The sequence below is a fragment of the Musca autumnalis genome, unplaced genomic scaffold (genome assembly GCF_047663935.1).
Source record: "Musca autumnalis isolate F117 unplaced genomic scaffold, ASM4766393v1 scaffold_2, whole genome shotgun sequence".
NCBI classification, from domain to species: domain Eukaryota; kingdom Metazoa; phylum Arthropoda; class Insecta; order Diptera; family Muscidae; genus Musca; species Musca autumnalis.
In genome coordinates this window covers 171,340,369-171,363,674 of record NW_027411755.1, presented here as the reverse complement: position 1 = coordinate 171,363,674, position 23,306 = coordinate 171,340,369, and the positions used below count along the sequence as shown (strand labels likewise).

The 23,306-nt window shown below is 38.8% G+C and overlaps 1 protein-coding gene across 1 annotated transcript in view; it reads left to right on the top strand.

Moving 5' to 3' along the window:
• Window positions 1–23,306, top strand: part of LOC141394849 (cadherin-related tumor suppressor-like) — an 869,985-nt gene that overhangs the window by 749,660 nt on the left and 97,019 nt on the right. The window contains exon 7 of the mRNA XM_073969866.1: window positions 13,315–13,757. Coding sequence (XP_073825967.1) covers window positions 13,315–13,757 — 443 coding nt within the window. The remainder of the gene's footprint in view (window positions 1–13,314; window positions 13,758–23,306) is intronic.

Here is a 23,306-nt window from a genome sequence, read left to right as displayed (position 1 = left end):
ATTTCTGGTGGAAAGTTTTTAGACTCAATGAAGACTAAATACCAAATTTCAGCAATTTCGGTGAAATATTGAGGCCACAACCTTCAAAATACCGAAATCTCAACCTTCAAAATAGTGAAAATCGGGTGGTACCGTTCTATGGGGGTTATATCAAAACGTGGACCGATATAGCCCATTTTCAATACTAATAGAAACTTCCATACCAAATTACATAGCTTTATCTTAAAAATTGCGAGCTTTATCTTCATTTCAACAGACGGACGGACGGACATGTTTATATTGACTTAGAGTTTTACCCTGATCAAGAATATATGTATAATATTTCGATGTGTTACAAAATGAATGAAAAATTTAATTATACCCTCCATATTATGGTGGAGGGAGTCGTCTTGGTGTATTTGTATCGCTTCGCTGGCAGATACTTGCCTATACAACAAGTAAAAGAGCGTTAAGTTCGGAAGAGCCAAACATTTTACAACAAGTTGTATTGAAGCAAAATGGAATAATTAGTTTCCTTTAGTTTATCTACATGCTAAGCTCTTCCGCCACCATGTCATACCAAAACATTGCCCTGTATTAGCAATTTTCCGAATAAATTTCAAACATTTCGGTGTTGAAGCCCTGAAAATATCGAAAATCGGGTGGTACCGTTCTATGGGGGTTATATCAAAACGTGGACCTGGAGGAAAGATGAATGCTACCGACAAAGGCTAAACACGAAATTAAGGCCAATTCGGTTTAATAACGAGGCTATACCCTTGGAAATACCGAAAATCGGACGGTACAGTTCTATGGGGGGTATATCATAACGTTAAGCGATGTAGCTCATTTTCAATAACAAACATCCTATGAGTAATAGAAGCCGCTCTTTCAAATTATAATGCTCTGTCTTAAATTGTGCAAGAACCACCGTGGTACAGTCGTAAGCACGTCCTTGCACTCAGAAAGTCTGTGGTTCAATCCCTAATCAGTACATCAAAATTGTCGACGGTGTCAAATCCCCTCCGAATAATGTTGGCTTACGTTTCCTGAGTATTTCATCCGTGAAAAATTCTTCTCTATAAGTGACGTCGTATGACACGCTATTCAGACTTGGCGTTAATAGTAGGCTCCATATTGTTGATGATATCTTCAAAATCATCTGCATATTAGGTCAAATTTTGTTGATAGAAGTTTTCGGCCAGCAAGCTTTAATCAAAACAAACTAGGTTGAGCGGATTTGATGTGTTTTGTGCCCACTGCGGCATTTGCAATCGCATTCCACAAACTTTAAGTTTATCCAGTTCCGCGTCTTGAACGAACGTCGGTCGTATTGGCTTCTTGGAGTCCATGTCTTATAAGTTTACGTCATCGTAGAGACCTTCTGCTGTTTTCCTGGATTAGACTAAATAATAAATTCCAAGATTTAGTTTATTGTTCGTACTAGCTGCCTTCGAAGTGGTTGACGTTGTCACATACCCATCATTGTTCCGTCTGCTCGTGTTTCCACCTTTGTTGGATGACCAGACTTGATGTGTTTTTTCAGTGAAGACAGTGTTTGCAATCGCATTCTACAATCTTTAAGTTTATCAAGTTTCGGGTCCTTGACGAACGTCGGTAATGATGACCCCTTAGAGTCCATGTCTTCATAAGGGTACACCAGCTTTGATGACGTCCTCGATTAGATTAGATAATAAATTCCTCCTTTCGGTATCGGTCTGGTCGACTGCGGACTTGTGGTCTACGCTGTCGCAGACCCATCATTGTTCCGTCTGCTCACGTTTGCACTTTTTTGGATTGATTCTCTCTGTATGAGGTGGCTTAACCTTCATCACCCTGGAGCTCAATAAAACCGTCTCGTAGATTTTTGGAACATTATTTCCCTTTTTGGCATCTTCACAGTCTTTCTGGTAGACTGGGAATTAGCCATATTGGTATAGGATTTACCTTTTGATTCCCACTTGATACCTTCTTAGTCTCTTCTGGTTGCGGATTAGCCAAAGTCGTATTGCCACGAGAACAGGAGGTTTCACAGGCCCATAGTTCGTTTAGACTATGGTGGATTTAGCAAATCCAGTCGATTTAAATTGTCATTTTTATACAATATATGTCAAATAAATCGAGATAGGGCACTTAAACATGTTATAAGTGTATAGTCTAACAGGCGTTCTATACTTGAGAATTGATAATTTAAGAACTTTGCTAATAGGAAGTTCCTCAAAATTCAACGTTTTGTGCTTCTGCAAATATCTCCACTTTAGTAGGAGTTTCCAAAAACAAACCCTGTCTATGGAGGTTTTGGGGGTTGATGGGGGTGGAAGAAGGCTATTTATGGGAGGGGAAGATGGCTATTGATGGGAGAGGAAGAAGACTATTGATTTTATTAATGGACGGATAAAATGCAGAAGTCAGATATGGTAAAAATCGTATATATGTGGAGGAAAATTCAAAGTTTTATTCTTATGCTAATATTTCCGCTTCTAATTGGGATATTCTAAAAGCAAAGCCTATCAATGGAAGAGGAAATATCAAATTTACAATGATGGAAAGTAGGATGGCTTACCGTTTTTTTCTCGAATTTTAATGACGAATATCCTACATTTGTTGGGTGAAATTCAACAAAAGTGATCTATAGAAATCAAGACATTCTGAGCTTTAAATTGATCGCAATTGCATTACAAAAAATTGTCAAATATTAAATACAGAAAAGACGCTCAGATATCCCAATTTCCAATTTGTGGAATTTTATTTCCAATGCGGAGTATATTCCGAGGGGAGAACTTTATAGTGAAACTACCCCATCTGAGCTTTAAATTAATGCCAAATGTGTTGGCATTTATGGCAAAATATCAGAGTTATTGCAAACTACGCTAAGCTATCCCAATTGTTCCCTATGTTTACCAGCGAAAAGCTTAGGCACAGAGATATCATTCTGATGATACAGCTCATGGTTAGGCATTGTCCCGACTATAGCCTTTGTTCACTTGTTTGCTTTGATATTTTTGGAGGTCAGAGGTACCGACAAACCAAACAAACCGTACACAAGCACACCCATAATAAACGAGCAGCATTGTGCTCGATGGTAGGTCATGGTGAAAATATTTCCCATAGATCTGTTGATCGGTACTATATCTAAACAGTTATCTTTCTCTCTTAATCCAACTCTGACATCTCTGATGTATTCCCAAAATGTGGACTAACACCACACATCAAGAGATACCTCTTCACTTGCCCTTCTAACCCTACAAACCTCTCACCTGATTCTATATGGACACACCCAGTCGGAGCAACCCGCTTCCTTGGACTGGATATGGAAAGTTAGATATGAAGACATGAACGACAACTTATTCCAAAAGTGGTCCGGGATAGTATCTTTCCTGAAATTTTGGCGAACTTTCTAGTCAATTAGAATGAAAAGAATCCTGCTTTGTCTATTTAAGATGTTATTTATGAGTTCGAGTTCCGGGATGTTGTCCTTGACCATAACTGTAGCCCTTTTTTGTGTACACAGGAGCTTGAACTGCTGCGACAGACTTACTTATAAGTAAGCAGCTATAGCTGCCCGATTACCTAACATTTGTTCCATATGCCGAACTAAGAAAAGATATCCAATTCTCTCTGTTTGCTGCTTTTCTTTCTGGAATACCGCCATGTGACACGTATATATACGCATTTTTAGCGGGTTCATCATCGCTCATTCTGATGATACAGCTCGTGGTTCATACGACGTCGATATTCCCCGCAGATTGGTCCGTAGATCTTTCGAAGCATTTTGCTCTCAAACACACCAAGCACTGCCTTGTCTGCTTGCGCAAGTACCCAGACTTCAGAACCATAAATTAGCACGGGTAGTATCAGTGTTTTTTGAAGCGTTGTTTTTGTTTGATTAGATGTGACTTTGCTTTTAAACTGCTTACTTAAGCCAAAGTAGCATCTGTTGGCCAATATAATTCGTCTTTTTATTTTACAACTGATGTTGTTTGTTGTGTTTATGGCGGTGCCGAAGTAGACGAAGTCTTTTACCACCTTAACATTACAGGAACCAACTTCGACTGGTGGTCCGAGCTCTGTGAACGCATTGCGCGTCGACACTATCGACTTGGTCTTCTCGCCGTTTACCGCCAGACCCACTTTAGCAGATTCCCTTTCTACTTTTGCAAAGGTATTAGTTACTTCCGTTACCGATCACCCATGATGTTAATGTCATCGGCATTAAGCAAGTAACATATGGCTATTTGTATATATTGTGCCACTTCTTTTGACTTTCGCATCTCGTAAAACCTTTTCCAGCAGAATGTTGAATAAGTCACAAGAGAGGCCGTCTCCTTGTCTGAAACCTCTTTTGGTACTAAACTCTTCGGAGAGGTTCTTTCCTATTCTAACTGAGGACCGAGTATCAGTTAATGTCATTCTAGAAAGCCAAATGAGCCTTGCAGGGATACCAAATTCAGATTGAATTTGGTAAATTTGGCTGCGACAGTCACATGTCCATAATAGAGGAGAGAGTATCCAGGCATCCACACCTAAATAAGTTGAAGATTTATTTTCAGATTTTTGGGGGTTTCTTAGTAAAAGTTCTTATATGCATAAGGTATTGTGGTGGAACTGAGGTCAGACGTGGAAAAGCCTCCTTATCACGGCAGAGTCTTGGTAACTAAACCTGTTACTTATTGAGGCGCACTGATATCAACGAGTCTCCCTTCTGCAAACCATGCAAAACATCTATAGGCACGTGGTCGCTTAACACCAAAGCGTCAAGGGATTTCGTCTAGGGTAGGAGATCATAACATTGATAACCCTTAGGTTAGGTTAGGTTTAAGGATGCGCAGCCCTCTATTATAATAGATGACTGCTTCACTCGGAGACCGTTGGTCCATTGTGTTCATCCTGTATAGGCTTATTTTGAGATGCTGGAAATGATGATTTTAAGATGATGGTGTATTGATTAGATGTTTGACGATGAAGGTGATGATAGAGCGTTGATGCAGCTTGATGAAATGAAGATGATAGATAGAGGTGAAGAGATGATGCTGAGTGTAAGTTGAGTAGGACGATGGGATCTATGTTAGACAGGAAGGTCGGAGTGTCTATCTCATATCTGCCTAGTGTACGGTATCTCCTTGTTTGCACCATGGGGCACCTAGAAAGCAGATGTTCGACCGTCTCTATCTCCTCCGCATGTTCACATAGTCTGCAGTAGTCAATGCCACTGTCGTACCATTTTGAAGTTAGGGATCTCACTCTGCAGTGACCTGTTATAAGTCCAACCGCGATTTTCATCCTTAACTTGTCAAATGAGAGGATGGAAGCAGTTCTTCGACGAGAAACCACAGGCCAGACTGGCTTGGATACCCTACAACCAGGTTCCAATAGCCATCTTTGATGAGATTTCTCATTAAAGAACTCCCGAAGTTTGCCGATGTAGTGACACATCGGTGGCCGGACGGTTTCATCAACTGATAAGTCGATAAACCTAGAGCCACCTCGAGCCAGTTCATCTGCTACCTCGTTTCCCATGATGTTGCTGTGACCCGGAACCCAACGTGTATATCCTGCAGAGCTCTCCTGCAATCAAGAATAGCTCTTGAATTTATGGTCCTTGACTTGAGAGCCTTGTGGGCCGCTTGACTTCGACATATATAGTCACCGGTCCTGTAAGACTGCCTTCAAGCCCTTTAACCACTTCAGCTGCTTACGCAACCATCGTAATCGTAATCGCTTACGCAACCATTGTCACCTAACTCAAGTCGACTATTTGATAACCCTTGGTCAATTCACTTTTTTCTTCATTTAGAAAAATGTTGTGAACTTAAGCCTAGCATCGCGTCAAGATTGTTACCCCTCGCGAGCGTCCTAATTACAACGACATACTTTTTTCGCGAGAAATTTCACATTTTTTGATAAAATAGCCCCAATGCTACAAAAACAAGAACAACCATCTATTAAAATTGCTCTGGAAGGAAGAACCCGATATGGTTCAAGCATTGCACTTCGTGCATTCCCACAAACTTTCAAAAATTTGTAATCTTTCTACACAAAGGTGCAAAATCAGGGACCATATCTCAGGAAATATTGGCTTCCCCGAGTAGAAAAAATATTATAATGACAACAGCGACAACCTGCTACTAACATTTCAACGCGATTCGATCAGTGGCCTTACCCAGTATTTTTGGAAACAAATGTAGAAATTTTGTGTGTGAGGTACCCAAAGGAGTGATTTCTCCACTAGTCCACACGCAGAGCATTTTGAAGACACTGTGTTAAATTAACGCGTATTCAACGTATTTTAACTTCGTGCAAGGTCTTTACGAAGTGTTGTCGTTCTATGTTGGTCTCGTGGTATGGACTCGGCGATTAAACTGAAGTCCCATATCATTGAGTTAAACGGAATCGGCGTGATCTCATTGATATGAGAGATTCTTTCCTTGTGCTTTCAGGAATGTTTGTAGGAAATAGTTTTTAGTTCTAAAACAAATTATAGTCGATGCTCATTTAGCGTCATTTTATACCTTTGGCCTATTTTCTCGTATGTAAATTCTGCGATAAACTTCTGAACGCTTCTTCCACTAGATTAAACCATTTACAATAATTTTCCAACGAAACGAAAGCACCGCCAATCAAAAGTTTACACTCCTTCAATCAAGGGGAACAACAACACAATCTTTACATAAAAATTGATCTCAGCTTTAGAATCATTAAAGAAATGTGGCTTTCAACCTTAGCTTGATTCTTTCGCCTTACCAACAAGGCTCAACACATTAGAAAGATGTTGTTCTTTTGATGATGATGATGGAGAACAAAAGAAACAATTTGGCTACAACTACCGTATTCAGCACATAAAAAAAGAAAAAAGCCAACTTTATTGAATTTAGTTCTTATTGATGATGTACAAACTGATGAAGAGCAAACTGAGGAGTAGTAACTGAGGAAAAAGGTGTCAGCTATAAATCGTGTCTAGTTTATATTGATTTCTTTACTACCGATCCCATACTGTGGTTAGGTGCTTAAGCAAATTTTATTTTTTTTTCCAACTCACCTAAATAAAAATTGAAAGCCACCAACACTACTAAAAGGTCTTGGTGGAGAGCAATATTAAAATATCATTAAACAAAAAACAAGTAGGAATGGTGTCAGGTAAGGCTATATCGAATAGAAAATGCACTATATGACAAGTATAAACTATTTCCATCAACCAAGGGACAAGATGTCTGGTTCTATTTTGAGCTCATTGATTTCTTATCTCATTTTTGTAGACAAGATCAAACGTTGTATCGAATATAGTACAACACAACTGGTATAGAAGTTTTTCATGCCAAAAAAAATCAGGAAAATCTGGCTAATATTAACCTGACAGGTTTTACAACTAATGAAAAATTCTGAATTTTTAACTGGGTCTGGAACTCAGTCATTAAGTTAAAGTTATAGAATAGCTGCATCTAATAAACTTTTCATCATGTCCCCAATTGCTTGGCTATATGCCCAGATATGTCAATACATGATCATTGCTTAAAAAATCAACAGTGGTCTATAGGAAATCTTTAAAAAAACACACAAGCAAGTGCCTCTACCCCAAGAGAAATATTATTTTCATTATAATTACAAATGTGAACAAGAGAATATCCGTAATATATACATTCTTGTTGAAACTGTAGAATTTTAATCGAATTTAATGAAACCTATTTAATACCTTGTGGCTGGGTTTAGGGTATAGCAAGTTAACAACAAGACTTTCCATTTACTTCACTATTTTTCTTCAAATTGGTTTTGTTATTCACTCTTCTCAGCTTAACTCCATCTTCATTAGATATAATTTTTATACGAAATGGTTTTAGTCGGTCAATCGGTTAATTTTGTAGTTGTTTTTTTTAGGATAAATGTTCTTTGCCAGTTTGGTGTACACCATTAATTTTGTGGCGGCCACTTTTGTGGTTAGACAAAAAAAAATAAACACAAGAGGAATAACTGTTGCCTCATTATCAGACTGCAGAGCACACCTTGAAATGGGTTTGTACATTACTGCAGCCAAAATGCAATAGCATACAGGAAGATTTGTATAAATGCTTCTTCAGCATATATTGAAATTATTTAAGATTTTTGCATAGTCTTAGCAAAACCTGTCACAAAGTTTTGTTTGGGTCAACGATGGTCTGTCAGGAAATGTGACGTAATTTTCTGATGTATAACACATACGTCAAATACGTAATATAGCCGATATTATTTTGGACAAAAGTAAAATTATGAAAAATTAAGTGGCTTCAGGCAAAGTGAGAATATCTTAACACTGTGGGAAGAGAGGAGTTTATCGATTAGTACAATTTGGGTGCCACCGTGGTGCATTCAGAAGGTCTGCGGTTCGCTTCCCAGGCCAGGCAACATCAAATATTCAACGGTGGCAAAATACTTCTCAGTAATAATTGCAACATTTCTTGAGTATTTTCGCCATGTATAACTTCTCTATAAGTGGTGTCGTAAGACATGCGGTTGGGAATCGGCGATAAACAGTAGTTTCCATATCACTGAGCTAATGTGAATCTGGTTGCACTCATTGACTTGAGAGAAGACTACATTGTCCCTTCTGGGATGTTTGTGGAACAATTACACTGTGCGACAACAAGAAAAGATGGGAAAAACTGAGCATATTATGAAAGTAGGACTAAAAATATGAGACACGTGCATCGGCGTTTTTCACCTTGACATCGGAAAGTAACCAAAGTGGGCGGGACAAATTCCGCCCATTTCTTGTCTTTCCGAAATATTCGATTTAAGATATCTGGGAATCCGTGAATTTAAGACATCACCGTGGTGCAATGGTATGCACGCCCGCCTTGCACTCAAAAGGTCGGTGGTTCGATTCCCCGGCCAGGCAAGATCAAACATTTTTCAACGGTGGCAAAATACCCCTCAGTAATGTTGGCGACATTTCCTGAGTATTTCAGCCTTGAAAAACTTCTCCACAAGTGGTGTCTTAAGACACGCCGTTCGGACTCGGCGATAAACAGTAGGTCCCATATCATTGAGCTAAATATGAATCGGGGTGCACTCATTGATATGAGAGAAGTCTCCCTTGTCCCGTATGGGATGTTGTGGAATAATGTTTTTGTTTTTGTTGTGATCGCATCAAATCAAAATATTCTACAAAATAAAATACACCAAATCTTTAGATCTATTCTAATCGCCAGGAATCTTTATAAAGGAAAAACACGTTTTAGGGTTAAAGTCGGACTTCATCTGAGTTTATTCAAAATTGTGCAACAAACGATATTTTAAGAGGGATGACGTCAAAGACGAAAATATTCTTCGTCAAATTTCACTATAGGTCACCAAACAAATAAAGTTTCTATTTACATTACGTGTCATAAAAATATCAGTATCAATTTTGCTGAAAAAAAAACGAAAATATTTACCAATTTTTTAAAGAAAAAATTTTCCTTCTTATTTCGAGTTGCCCGTAAAATTCAACAAAGAAGGCGCTGCTACACTAAATATATTATTAAGGACCACGACAAAATCGTGCATCTTAGAACTCATATATTAAACAAACAAAACATTGTTCCACAACATCCCATACGGGACAAGGGAGACTTCTCTCATATCAATGAGTGCACCCCGATTCATATTAGCTCAATGATATGGGACCTACTGTTTATCGCCGAGTCCGAACGGCGTGTCTAAAGACACCACTTGTAGAGAAGTTTTACAAGGCTGAAATACTCAGGAAATGTCGCCACCATTACTGAGGGGTATTTTGCCACCGTTGAAAAATGTTTGATGTTGCCTGGCCGGGGAATCGAACCACCGACCTTCTGTGTGCAAGGCGGGAGTGCATACCATTGCACCACGGTGGCACCCAACTCATATATTATCTTTATATTCACTAGACAATAGCCGTAGACCTCCAACGCATTTTCATATACAATGTAAGGTACCCTTGACTTATCCTGCGAACGTAATTTTATTTTAAAATACTAAAAATTTTACAAAGTGCGATCAGGGTTTTCTATATTTTACAAATATATATTCATCATCAATATTAAAAAAGCCTTATTACATGAAGCAAGCAACTTCTTCGGGACGTATTTGTGACGAAAAAACATCGATGAAATATTTTTGGTGTTCAGTAATAACGACAATCTGGATAAAAATCGTAAAATACGATATCAAAAATAAGGGCTGCTAAGGATGTTATATATTATAGTTACATATATCTTGGAGACTCACAGTAAAATTTAATTTGGAACATTTCTTCCTTTAACAATATCCCCAAAGGATTTTGTAAGATTTTGGCTCGGTATGGAATTATGTAAAATTAACAGTACAAAATTAAAACAAATAATTTCATCCTAAAATATATAAAATTGTAACCCAATTTTTTAAGAAAATATTATACGTAGATACATGTTTTAATCAGAAATTCATAGTGAAATTTTGTGTAGATTTTTTCTTCTTTTGACACTTTTCACCTAGAACCAAGTTTCATATTACTTTCATGTATCAACTCGAAAAAAGAAGGAAAATTTTTTTTCTTTAAAAAAATTGGTGAATATTTTCGTTTTTTCAGCAAAATTGATACTGATATTTTCATGACACGTAATGTAAACAGAGACTGTATTTCTGTGGTGACCTATAGTGAAAATTAAATTTTGTTGCACAATTTTAAATAAACTCAGATGAAGTCCAACTTAACCCTAAAACGTATTTTCCCTTATAGGGATTCCAGATTTGGTGTATTCTGAGACCTATAGTAAAATTTTATGACCAAAAATTTTTTAGAATATTTTGATTTGATACGAACACATGTTAAAGGAGATTTTGAACGATTTTCGAAAAAAGGATCAAAAAGACCCTTTTAATGAACAGCATGAGGGTTAAAATTTTTAACACAAATATACCCCATACTCTTGTCTTTAAAGTTGCCAAAGACACTATATGTCTAAAATGCACGGATTCCAAGATATCTTAAATCGAACCGATGTCAAGGTGTCTCATATTTTTAGTACTACTTTCATAATAGGCTCATTTTGAAAAAAAATTAATTTTTTGGACAGTGTTACCATAGTTTGGAAAGTGTCTGCAGTGATTGTCTTAAGATGACGCAAATTTATGTAAACATGAGCGTCAAGGGGTTATCACGAACGATGGTCTCCAATGACGCTGAATTGAATAGAGCGGAAGATTCTTCCTTGCCACAGACAGGCAAAATAAGAAGACTGAGGAAAATAACAACAAAAGGGTATTTAAAGAGGAAAATCATGCTGATGCTCAACGATATGAGGAAATATATCCCCATTTGCCTAGGAGAGTCAACTCAAACGAATCGATGCGAGCACATCTGTAGAAAAATGTTGCGGGCACCTCAGAGAAGGAAACAACATAAAATTTGGAAAAAAGATGCTTCTACGATAATCTACCATATTTTTTGCGATTAAAACTTGTGGTTTGAATTTTCTTAAGATTTTCTTCGTGCACCTTCAGGGCTATAAGCGTGGATTTTTCATATAATTTTTTTCGTGGCCTTTAAGGGATTCCCAAGTTTTTTTTCCTGGAATTACAATGCTATGTTTATGGATTTTCTAAATAATTTTTCACGGATCTTCAGGGATGGTTCCGTTCCATAGGGGCAAATCAAAACAAGGAAATATACCGACAGATTTCTGGGGGAAAGTTTTATAGCTCAAAACATGATTAAATACCGAACTTCAGACATTTCTGTAAGTAATGTAGCTAAAACCTTCAAAATACCGAAAATCGGTAGGTAACGCTCTAAAGTGGCTATATCAAACCGTGGATATATACTGACAAATTACTGGAGATAATTTTGTAGTCTCAAAAAAGAATTAATAACAAATTTCAGATATTTAGATAAGACAATGGGGTGAAAACCTTAAACTACCGAAAATCGGGAGGTACCGTTCTATGGGGGCTATGTCAAAACGTTGACGGATATAGCCCATTTTCAATATGAAACATCCTAGTAGTGATATAAACTTCTGACCAAAATATAAATGTTTATCTTAAATAAAATATCATGATTTCAACAGACGGACGGACGAACGGACATGGTTATATCGACTTAGAATTTTTCACTATTTCGATGTGTTTCAAAAGGAATGACAAATTTAATTATACCCTCCATATTATGGTCGAGGGTATAATAAGGCGTTAGCACAGAAACTACCTGAAAGAAACCTGATGAAAGTGTGTCCCTAAGTATTGGCGTATGAACTATCCGCAATGATAATTTCTACACGATCCGAGATGATTATATCGTGGATTAAAGCAAAAACGTGTTGAACGTTGGGCTAAAATCGATAAAAATTTCAAAATAACCCCCGAACAGCCTTAAACTGCACATAAGCGAACATTTTGAACTTCTGCGAGGTATCTAACGGAAGACGATGCCATACACATTTTATGTTCGTAATTGATGTAAGTGTATGAGAAATATTACGATGTGTAGAGCTTAGACCAATATCAGTCACTCCTTTCAATACTTAATCGGATAATTAGTCCGTAAGTTATCGTGATCATCAAGCATTTTAGTAAATGTCCGCTGGGTTTTTTGATATTTTGGGTTATTACCTAAGGATGTCCGCTGGGTTTTTTGATTTTTGGGCTATTACCTAAGGAATAGAGCTATTCCCTAACATTTATAATTTTTTATGGGGGAGGTACTAAAAGGTATGGGCTGATACTTGTAACCATCTCTGATCCTAATCTAAAAAGTAAAAAGTTCTGACCAAATAGGATAATCCCTTCGAAAGCTATTGTGTTAACCAGCCGAAAACAGATTTGGTCCTAACATATCTGGGGTTTTTCACCCTTGTAACCCTAAGACTGAGGTTATAACATAAGGACAAAATTCTTTCAAAAAATACTTTACAATTTTTTCTTTCCAATCCAAAAATACCTAGAACAAAATATATGTTAAGAGGTCACTCAATTTACGTATGCCCCGACTGAAATCAAATATTGAACTCTGCCTTATTACATTGGCTTCCTATGCCAAACCAAAAGCCTGTCATACTCCATCATTAGCCAGCATATTTATGGATAACCACAAAATCTAATAATAGTTAGTGTGTCTAGATGTTTGTAAGCCGCCGTTCTTTTATTGAGTGTGGCAAATTTACACAATATTTTTTCTCGTTTGCATATTTTTTTTTTTTTTTTTTGAAAAACCATTTTACCCGCCTCCTAGGCTTATGGATCTAACCAATGATATTTAAGACCAGTTTTGATTTCTTTTTTCAGTGATCTTCAATTGTTTACAAGATTTTTTCATCTTCATGTGTTTTTTTTTTTCTTCTTCTTTATCTTCCCTCCTCTACTAACCAGGTGATAACGGTCGCATTGAATACACGATTACATCGGGCGATGATAATAATGATTTTGAAATATTTTCAAACGGTACCATACGTACCAAACGCATGTTGGATCGCGAAACAAAAAGTTCGTACAATTTAATTGTAACCGCAAGAGATTGTGCCAAAGAATTTCCTATGATGTACGATGATCATGACGATGGCGATGATGATGACGGCTTGTACCAGGATGATGACTATGATGGAGCACCAGCATCACCATCGCATCAGCAATACCGGCTACGAAATTCACAACAGTATCAGAGGCATCCGTCAATGCCATACAATTTACCACGTCAGCGTCGCCAGTATTTGCAGTATCAGCAGCAGCAACAACAACAACAATTGCAATTGCTGCAAAACCAGCAGCAAATTGCTGGCCCAGAGCCTCAACAACGTTTATCATCGACTGTACAGGTAAGTATTTAGTTTAACATTTAGGCTTGTTTTTTGTATTCTTAACTTGTCTAGATTTAATGGTTATGTTTTGGATTAGAGATGTGAGGTGGGGTGGTGTGATTAAGGTGAAGATTGTGTTTTTTTTTTTCTAACACTAAATCAGGCCTTACATTTAGGTTAAATAGAAATGGTTGCGAACACAATTTCACTTTGGAATTTTGTAAAAAGAAAATATAAATTATTGGAACACAAAATAATGTTGTTGTAACTACAGAACTGAGTCAGAACAAGTCGTATAAAAAGCTGCAAGGAAACTGGCAAAAAAATCTGAAGAATTTAATGGATTTGAGGAAGCTACTTGAAATGAAAGAGAAAAGTGTAGGTGGGAGATTCTCTCATATAAAAGGTTGGTCCATAGTTATTGCTTAGAATTTTTCTTTCGAACACCCCTTCGGTCTTCTATTTCCTCCATGGTCTTCTATTCTATAGAATACCCTTATTGTGGTATTTTATTTTATAAAAGACCACAACTGTGGTCTATTATTCTATAGAAAACTCCTTCGGTAGTGTTCTATTAATGGAAGAGCCCTTCGTGTGTATTATATTTTACAGAAGATTCCTTCGATGGTCTCCTAACCTATTGAGGACTCCTTCCGTGGTATCCTAACCTATAAAAGACCCCTTCGGTGGTCTTCTAGCCTATAGAAGACATCATTTGTGTTTTTTATTCGATAGAAGACCATACGGTTGGATTGTATTTTATAGAAGAACCCAACGGTGGTATTTTATATTTACAGAAGACTCCTTCGGTAATGTTTTACTCTATACAAGGCCCCTTTGGTGGTACAATATTTTATAAGAGATCCCTTCGGTACTCTTCTAATCTATTGAAGATCCATTCGGTTGTCTTCTAATCTATTGAAGACCCCTTCGGTTGTCTTCTAACCTATAGAAGACCCCTTCGGTTGTCTTCTAATCTATAGAAGACCCCTTAGATCGCCTTCAAATTTATAGAAGACCTCTTCCGCGGTTTTCTATTCTATAGAAGAATCCCAACGATGGTATTTTTTTATAGAAGACCCTAACGGTGGTTTTTTATTCTATACAAGACCCCAGCGGTGCTCTTTTATTGTATAGAAGAAACCTTCGCTAGTGCTCTATTCTCTAAAAGATTCCTCATGAGTGCCCCTTGGGGGTATTCTAACCTGCAGAAGACCCCTTCGGCGGTCTTCTATTCTGTAGAAGAACCCTCTGGTGGTCCTCTAAGCTATAAAAGACCCTTTCAATGATCTTTGTTTTATAGAAGATCCCCTCAGTAGTCTTCTTTTCCATAGAAGACCTTCCATTATATAGAAGACCCCTTCCATGGTCTTCTATTCTATAGAAGATCCCTTCCGCGGTCTTCTGTTCTATAGAAGATCCCTTCGTAACGTTGGTTTTTTATTCTATACAAGACCCCAACGGTGCTCTTTTATTCTATAGAAGAAACCGTCGCTAGTGCTCTATTTTTTAAAAGATTCCTCTTGAGGACCCCTTGGGGGTATTATAACCTACAGGAGACCCCTTCGGCGGTCTTCTATTTTGTAGAAGAACAATTTGGTGGTCCTCTAATATATAAAAGATCCCCTCAGTAGTCATAATTTCTATAGAAGACCCCTTCCGTGGTCTTCTATTCTATAGAAAATCCCCTCCGTGGTCTTCTGTTCTATAGAAGATCCCTTCCGTGGTCCTCTATTCTATAGAAGATCCCTTCCGTGGTCTTCTATTTTATAGAATACCCATTCCGTGGTCATCTATCCTATAGAAGACCCCGTCGGTGGTATTTTATTTTGTAGACCATTCCGTGATCTTTTATTCTATAGAAGACCCCTTCGGTGGTGTTATATTCTATATTCTATTATCTAGAAGATCTTTTCCGTGGTGTTTTATTCAATAGAAGACCCCTTTCGTGGTCTTCTGTTCTATAGAAGACCCCTTCCGTGGACTTCTGTTCTATAGAAGACCCCTTCCGTGGTCTCCTATTCTATAGAAGACCCCTTCCGTGGTCTTCTATTCTATAGAAGACCCCTTCCGTGGTCTTCTATTCTATAGAAGACCCCTTCCGTGGTCTTCTATTCCATAGAAGACCTCTTCCATGGTCTTCTATTCTATAGAAGATCCCTTCCGTTGTCTTCTATTTTATAGAATACCCATTCCGTGGTCTCCTATTCTTTAGAAGACCCCTTCCGTGGTGTTCTGTTCTATAGAACAGACCCCTTCCGTGGTATTCTATTCTATAGAATATACGCTCCTCCTTCTGTTCTGTAGAAGATCCCTTTCGTGGACATCTGTTCTATAGAAGACCCCTTCCGTGGTCTTCTATTCTATAGAAGATCCCTTCCGTGGTCATCTTTTTTTTATAATACCCATTCCGTGGTCTTCTATCTTATAGAAGACCCCGTCGGTGGAATTTTATTTTGTAGACCATTCCGTGGTCTCCTCCTTCTGTTCTGTAGAAGATCCCTTTCGTGGACATCTGTTCTATAGAAGACCCCTTCCGTGGTCTTCTATTCTATAGAAGACCCCTTCCGTGGTCTTCTATTCTATAGAAGACCCCTTTCGTGGACATCTGTTCTATAGAAGACCGCTTACGTGGTGTTTTATTCAATAGAAGACCCCTTTCGTGGTCTTTTGTTCTATAGAAGACACCTTCCGTGGACTTCTGTTCTATAGAAGACCCCTTCCGTGGTCTTCTATTCTATAGAAGATCCCTTCCGTTGTCTTCTATTTTATAGAATACTCATTCCGTGGTCTCCTATTCTATAGAAGACCCCTTCCGTGGTGTTCTGTTCTATAGAACATACCCCTTCCGTGGTATTCTATTCTATAGAATATACGCTCCTCCTTCTGTTCTGTAGAAGATCCCTTTCGTGGACATCTGTTCTATAGAAGACCCCTTCCGTGGTCTTCTATTCCATAGAAGACCCCTTCCATGGTCTTCTATTCTATAGAAGATCCCTTCCGTTGTCTTCTATTTTATAGAATACCCATGCCGTGGTCTCCTATTCTTTAGAAGACCCCTTCCGTGGTGTTCTGTTCTATAGAACAGACCCCTTCCGTGGTATTCTATTCTATAGAATATACGCTCCTCCTTCTGTTCTGTAGAAGATCCCTTTCGTGGACATCTGTTCTATAGAAGACCCCTTCCGTGGTCTTCTATTCTATAGAAGATCCCTTCCGTGGTCATCTTTTTTTTTATAATACCCATTCCGTGGTCTTCTATCTTATAGAAGACCCCGTCGGTGGAATTTTATTTTGTAGACCATTCCGTGGTCTTTTATTCTACGGAAGACCCCTTCGGTGGTGTTATATTCTATATTCTATTCTTTAGAAGATCTTTTCCGTGGTGTTCTATTCTATAGAAGACCCCTTCCGTGGTCTTCTATTCTATAGAAGACCCTTCCGTGGTCTTCTATTCTATAGAAGACCCCTTCCGAGGTCTTCTATTCTATAGAAGACCCTTCCGCAGTCTTCTAATCTATAGAATATGCCTTCCGTGGCCTTCTGTTCTTTAGAATATCCCTTCCGTGGACTTCTGTTCTATAGAAGATCCCTTCCGTGGTCCTCTATTCTATAGAAGATCCCTTCCGTGGTCTTCTATTCTATAGAAGATCCCTTCCGTGGTCTTCTATCCTATAGACGACCCCATCGGCGGTATTTTATTTTGTAGACCATTCCGTGGTCTTTAACTCTATAGAAGACCCCTTCGGTGGTGTTTTATTCTATAGAAGATCTTTTCCGTGGTGTTCTATTCTATATAAGACCCCTTCCGTGGTCTTATATTCTACAGAAACCCCTTCCGTGGTCTTCTATTCTATAGAAGACCCCTTCTGTGGTCTTCTATTCTATAGAATACCGCTTCCGTGGTCTTCTATTCCCTGCCTTTATTCTATAGAATATCCCTTAGATGGTGAACCACTTCTGCTGTTCTAACCTATTTAAGACCCCTTCGGTGGTGTTCAGTTCTATAGAAGATCCTACAGTGGTATTCTGTTCTATAGAATAGAACAGAAGACACCACCCCATCGGTGGTGTTATACAATATAGAAGACCTTTTCGGTGGTGTAATATATTATAGAAAACCCCTTCGGTGGTTTTCTAACCTATTGAAAACTCCTTCGGTGGTCTTCTAACCTATTGAAAACCCCTCCGGCGTTCTTCCAATCTGTTGAAAACCCCATCGGTTGTCTTTTAACCTATAAAAGACCACTTTGGCGCCGTCTATTCTATGGAAACCCCATTCCTTGTTTTTCTATTCTATAGAAGACCAATTTCGTGGTCGTCTATTCTATAGAAGAACCCTTCTGTGATATTATCTTCTACAGAAGACCACTTCCGTGGTATTTTATTTTATAGAAGACCCCAACGGTGGACTTTTATTCTATAGAATACCCCTACTATAGAAACATCGATTATCTTTTACGATGTTAAATACCGCTTCGATGGTCTTAATGCTGCTTTAATAAAATCGGCGTTGGTGAAGTGGCGAAGCTGCCCCATGTCATCCTACTCCTTCATCTGATTGCGCAAGAAACAATTCTTCGGGTTGATTTAGGTGTTACATCATGAACAGAAACAAATCTCACAAATACATTCCCTCTTATTCCAAGCCGATTCAATGTAAAAATAACTCCAACAAATCAATGAAAATCTCATAACAATGATTAAATGGCTCATTTGTTACACCAACACCAATAACTCCCGCAAAGATATACTAACATATAACTTAGCATCGATTCTCAAGAGACAAAGGGTATGTTGTTGTTATTGTTTTGTGTTGTTTTTTATCACTACAAATAAATTTCACCCCAGAAACATTTTAATGTAAAATTTCCGAAATTTCTACGAAATTTTTAATCACCGCAACACAAAATGCAACAACGACAAGGTATTGTGAATCGGATATAAGAGAAAATTGCATTGTGAGTGAGTTTGGAACAAATACAAAAATCAAATGGAGCAAAACAAGAAACTGAAACGCATAATAAATGAGTATTGATAAAGCCGGGAAAAGCCCCATGAGGAAACGAGTAATGGTCACCAAAAACTTCAATGAAACATCGTTGTTATTTTTGTTTTGTTTTTTTTTTTTGGTTTTGTGCATTGAGTATTGTTCTGAGCCACATCGTTCGGGCGGCAAAGTGTGGAATACTTAAAATGAGACGATTGAAATTAATGTAGTTCTGCTTATCGTTCGGCAAACCTATGCCTTTGTGAACAAAGTCAATGGAATAAAATAAACTTAACAAACATTGCAAACATTTCATGGGTATTTTTTGAGTTGACTTTTGGCATGCCAAACATGCCGTTCGGAGCATGTAAAACATTGTCGTATAACATACATTTTCATATTAAGGGGGATGTGTGAGAAAAGGGTCTACAGTCGAATAGGGTCGACCGCTTGGCACATTACAACGGTAATTCGACGGAGAAAATAAAATATTCTAAGAAGACCCCAAACGAGGTCTTCTATTCTATAGATGTCCCCTAACGAGGTCTTCTATTCTATAGATGTCCCCTAACAAGGTCTTCTATTCTACAGAAGACCCGTAACGAGGTCTTCTATTCTCTAGAAGACCCCTAACGAGGTCTTCTGTTCTCTAGAAGACCCCTAACGAGATCTTCTATTCTATAGAAGACCCGTAACGAGGTCTTCTATTCTATAGAAGACCCCTAACGAGGTCTTCTATTCTATAGAAGACCCCTAGCGAGATCTTCTATTCTATAGAAGACCCCTAGCGAGATCTTCTATTCTATAGAAGACCCCTAGTGAGGTCTTCTATTCTATAGAAGACCCCTAACGAGGTCTTCTATTCTACAGAAGACCCCTAACGAGGTCTTCTGTTCTACAGAAGACTCCTAGCGAGGTCTTCTATTCTACAGAAGATCCCTAACGAGGTCTTCCATTCTATAGAAAACCCCTAACGAGGTCTTCTATTCTATAGAAGACCCCTAGCGAGGTCTACGAGGTCTTCTATTCTATAGAAGACCCCTAACTAGGTATTCTATTCTATAGAAGACCCCTAACTAGGTCTTCTATTCTATAGAAGACCCCTAACTAGGTCTTCTATTCTATAGAAAACCCCTAACGAGGTCTTCTATTCTATAGAAGACCCCAACGGTGGTTTTCTATTCTATAGAAGACCCCTAAGGAGGTCTTCTATTCTATAGAAGACCCCTAACGAGGTCTTCCATTCTATAGAATACCCCTAACGAGGTCTTCTATTCTATAGAAGACCCCCAGCTAGGTCTTCTATTCTATAGAAGACCCCTAGCGAGGTCTTCTATTCTATAGAAGACCCCTAACGAGGTCTTATATTCTATAGAAGACCCCTTACTAGGTCCTCTATTCTATAGAAGACCCCTAACGAGGTCATCTATTCTATAGAAGACCCCTAGCGAGGTCTTCTATTCTAAAGAAGACCCCTAACGAAGTCTTCTTTTTTATAGGAGACCCCTAACGAGGTCTTCAATTCTATAGAAGACCCCTAACGAGGTCTTCTATTCTATAGAATACCCCTAACGAGGTCCTCTATTCTATAGAAGACCCCCAGCTAGGTCTTCTATTCTATAGAAGACCCCCAGCTAGGTCTTCTATTCTATGGAAGACCCCTAACGAGGTCTTCTTTTTTATAGGAGACCCCTATCGAGGTCTTCAATTCTATAGAAGACCCCTAACGAGGTCTTCTATTCTATAGAATACCCCTAACGAGGTCTTCTATTCTATAGAATACCCCTAACGAGGTCTTCTATTCTGTAGAAAACCCCTAACGACGTCTTCCATTCTGTAGAAAACCCCTAACGAGGTCTTCTATTCTATATAAGACCCCTAACGAGGTCTTCTATTCCATAGAAGACCACTAACGAGGTCTTCTATTCCATAGAATACCACTAACGAGGTCTTCTATTCCATAGAAGACCCCTAACGAGGTCTTCTATTCCATAGAAGACCCCTAACGAGGTCTTCTATTCCATAGAAGACCACTAACGAGGTCTTCTATTCTATAGAAGACCCCTAACGAGGTCTTATATTCTATAGAATACGCCTAACGAGGTCTTCCGTTCTATAGAAGACCCCCAAACCAGGTCTTCTATTCTATAGAAGATCCTTAACGAGGTCTTCCATTATATAAAAGACCCATAACGAGGTCTTCTATTCCATAGAAGACCCCTAACGAGGTCTTCTATTCCATAGAAGACCACTAACGAGGTCTTCTATTCCATAGAAGACCCCTAACGAGGTCTTCTATTCCATAGAAGACCCCTAACGAGGTCTTCTATTCCATAGAAGACCCCTAACGAGGTCTTCTATTCCATAGAAGACCCCTAACGAGGTCTTCTATTCCATAGAAGACCCCTAACGAGGTCTTCTATTCCATAGAAGACCCCTAACGAGGTCTTCTATTCCATAGAAGACCACTAACGAGGTCTTATATTCTATAGAATACGCCTAACGAGGTCTTCCGTTCTATAGAAGACCCCCAAACGAGGTCTTCTATTCTATAGAAGATCCTTAACGAGGTCTTCCATTATATAAAAGACCCCTAGCGAGGTCTTCTATTCTATAGAAGACCCCTAACGAGGTCTTCTATTCCATAGAAGACCCCTAACGAGGTCTTCTATTCTATAGAAGACCCCTAACGAGGTCTTCTGTTTTATAGAAAACCCGTAGCGAGGTCTTCTATTCCATAGAAGACCCCTTACGAGGTCTTCTATTCTACAGAAGACCCCTAACGAGGTCTTCTGTTCTATAGAAGACCCCTAACGAGGTCTTCTGTTCTATAGAAGACCCGTAGCGAGGTCTTCTATTCTATAGAAGACCCCTAACTAGGTCTTCTATTCTATAGAAGACCCCAACGGTGGTTTTCTATTCTATAGGAGACCCCTAACGAGGTCTTCTTTTCTATAGAAGACCCTTAACGAGGCCTTCTATTCTATAGAAGACCCCCAGCGAGGCCTTCTATTCTATAGAAGACCCCTAACGAGGTCTTATATTCTATAGAATACGCCTAACGAGGTCTTCCGTTCTATAGAAGACCCCCAAACGAGGTCTTCTATTCTATAGAAGATCCTTAACGAGGTCTTCCATTATATAAAAGACCCCTAACGAGGTATTCTATTCTATAGAAGACCCCTAACGAGGTCTTCTATTCCATAGAAGACCCCTAACGAGGTCTTCTATTCTATAGAAGACCCCTAACGAGGTCTTCTGTTCTACAGAAAACCCGTAGCGAGGTCTTCTATTCCATAGAAGACCCCTAACGAGGTCTTCTATTCTACAGAAGGCCCCTAACGAGGTCTTCTGTTCTATAGAAGACCCCTAACGAGGTCTTCTGTTCTATAGAAGACCCGTAGCGAGGTCTTCTATTCTATAGAAGACCCCTAACGAAGTCTTCTATTCTATAGAAGACCCCTAACGAGGTCTTCTATTCTATAGAAGACCCCTAACTAGGTCTTCTATTCTATAGAAGACCCCAACGGTGGTTTTCTATTCTATAGGAGACCCCTAACGAGGTCTTCTATTCTATAGAAGACCCTTAACGAGGCCTTCTATTCTATAGAAGACCCCCAGCGAGGCCTTCTATTCTATAGAAGACCCCTAACGAGGTCTTATATTCTATAGAATACGCCTAACGAGGTCTTCCGTTCTATAGAAGACCCCCAAACGAGGTCTTCTATTCTATAGAAGATCCTTAACGAGGTCTTCCATTATATAAAAGACCCCTAACGAGGTCTTCTATTCTATAGAAGACCCCTAACGAGGTCTTCTATTCCATAGAAGACCCCTAACGAGGTCTTCTATTCTATAGAAGACCCCTAACGAGGTCTTCTGTTCTATAGAAAACCCGTAGCGAGGTCTTCTATTCCATAGAAGACCCCTAACGAGGTCTTCTATTCTACAGAAGACCCCTAACGAGGTCTTCTGTTCTATAGAAGACCCCTAACGAGGTCTTCTGTTCTATAGAAGACCCGTAGCGAGGTCTTCTATTCTATAGAAGACCCCTAACTAGGTCTTCTATTCTATAGAAGACCCCAACGGTGGTTTTCTATTCTATAGGAGACCCCTAACGAGGTCTTCTATTCTATAGAAGACCCTTAACGAGGCCTTCTATTTTATAGAAGACCCCCAGCGAGGCCGTCTATTCTATAGAAGACCCCCAGCGAGGTCTTCTATTCTATAGAAGACCCCTAGCGAGGTCTTATATTCTAAAGAAGACCCCTAACGAGTTCCTCTATTCTATAGAAGACCCCTAACGAGGTCATCTATTCTATAGAAGACCCCTAGCGAGGTCTTCCATTATATAGAAGACCCCTAACGAGGTCTTCTATTTTATAGGAGACCCCAAACGACGTCTTCTATTCTATAGAAGACCCATAACGAGGTCTTCTATTTTATAGGAGACCCCAAGCGAGGTCTTCTATTCTATAGAAGACCCCAACGGTGGTTTTCTATTCTATAGAAGACCCGAAACGAGGTCTTCTCTTCTATAGAAGACCCCTAAAGAGATCTTCTATTCTATAGAATAC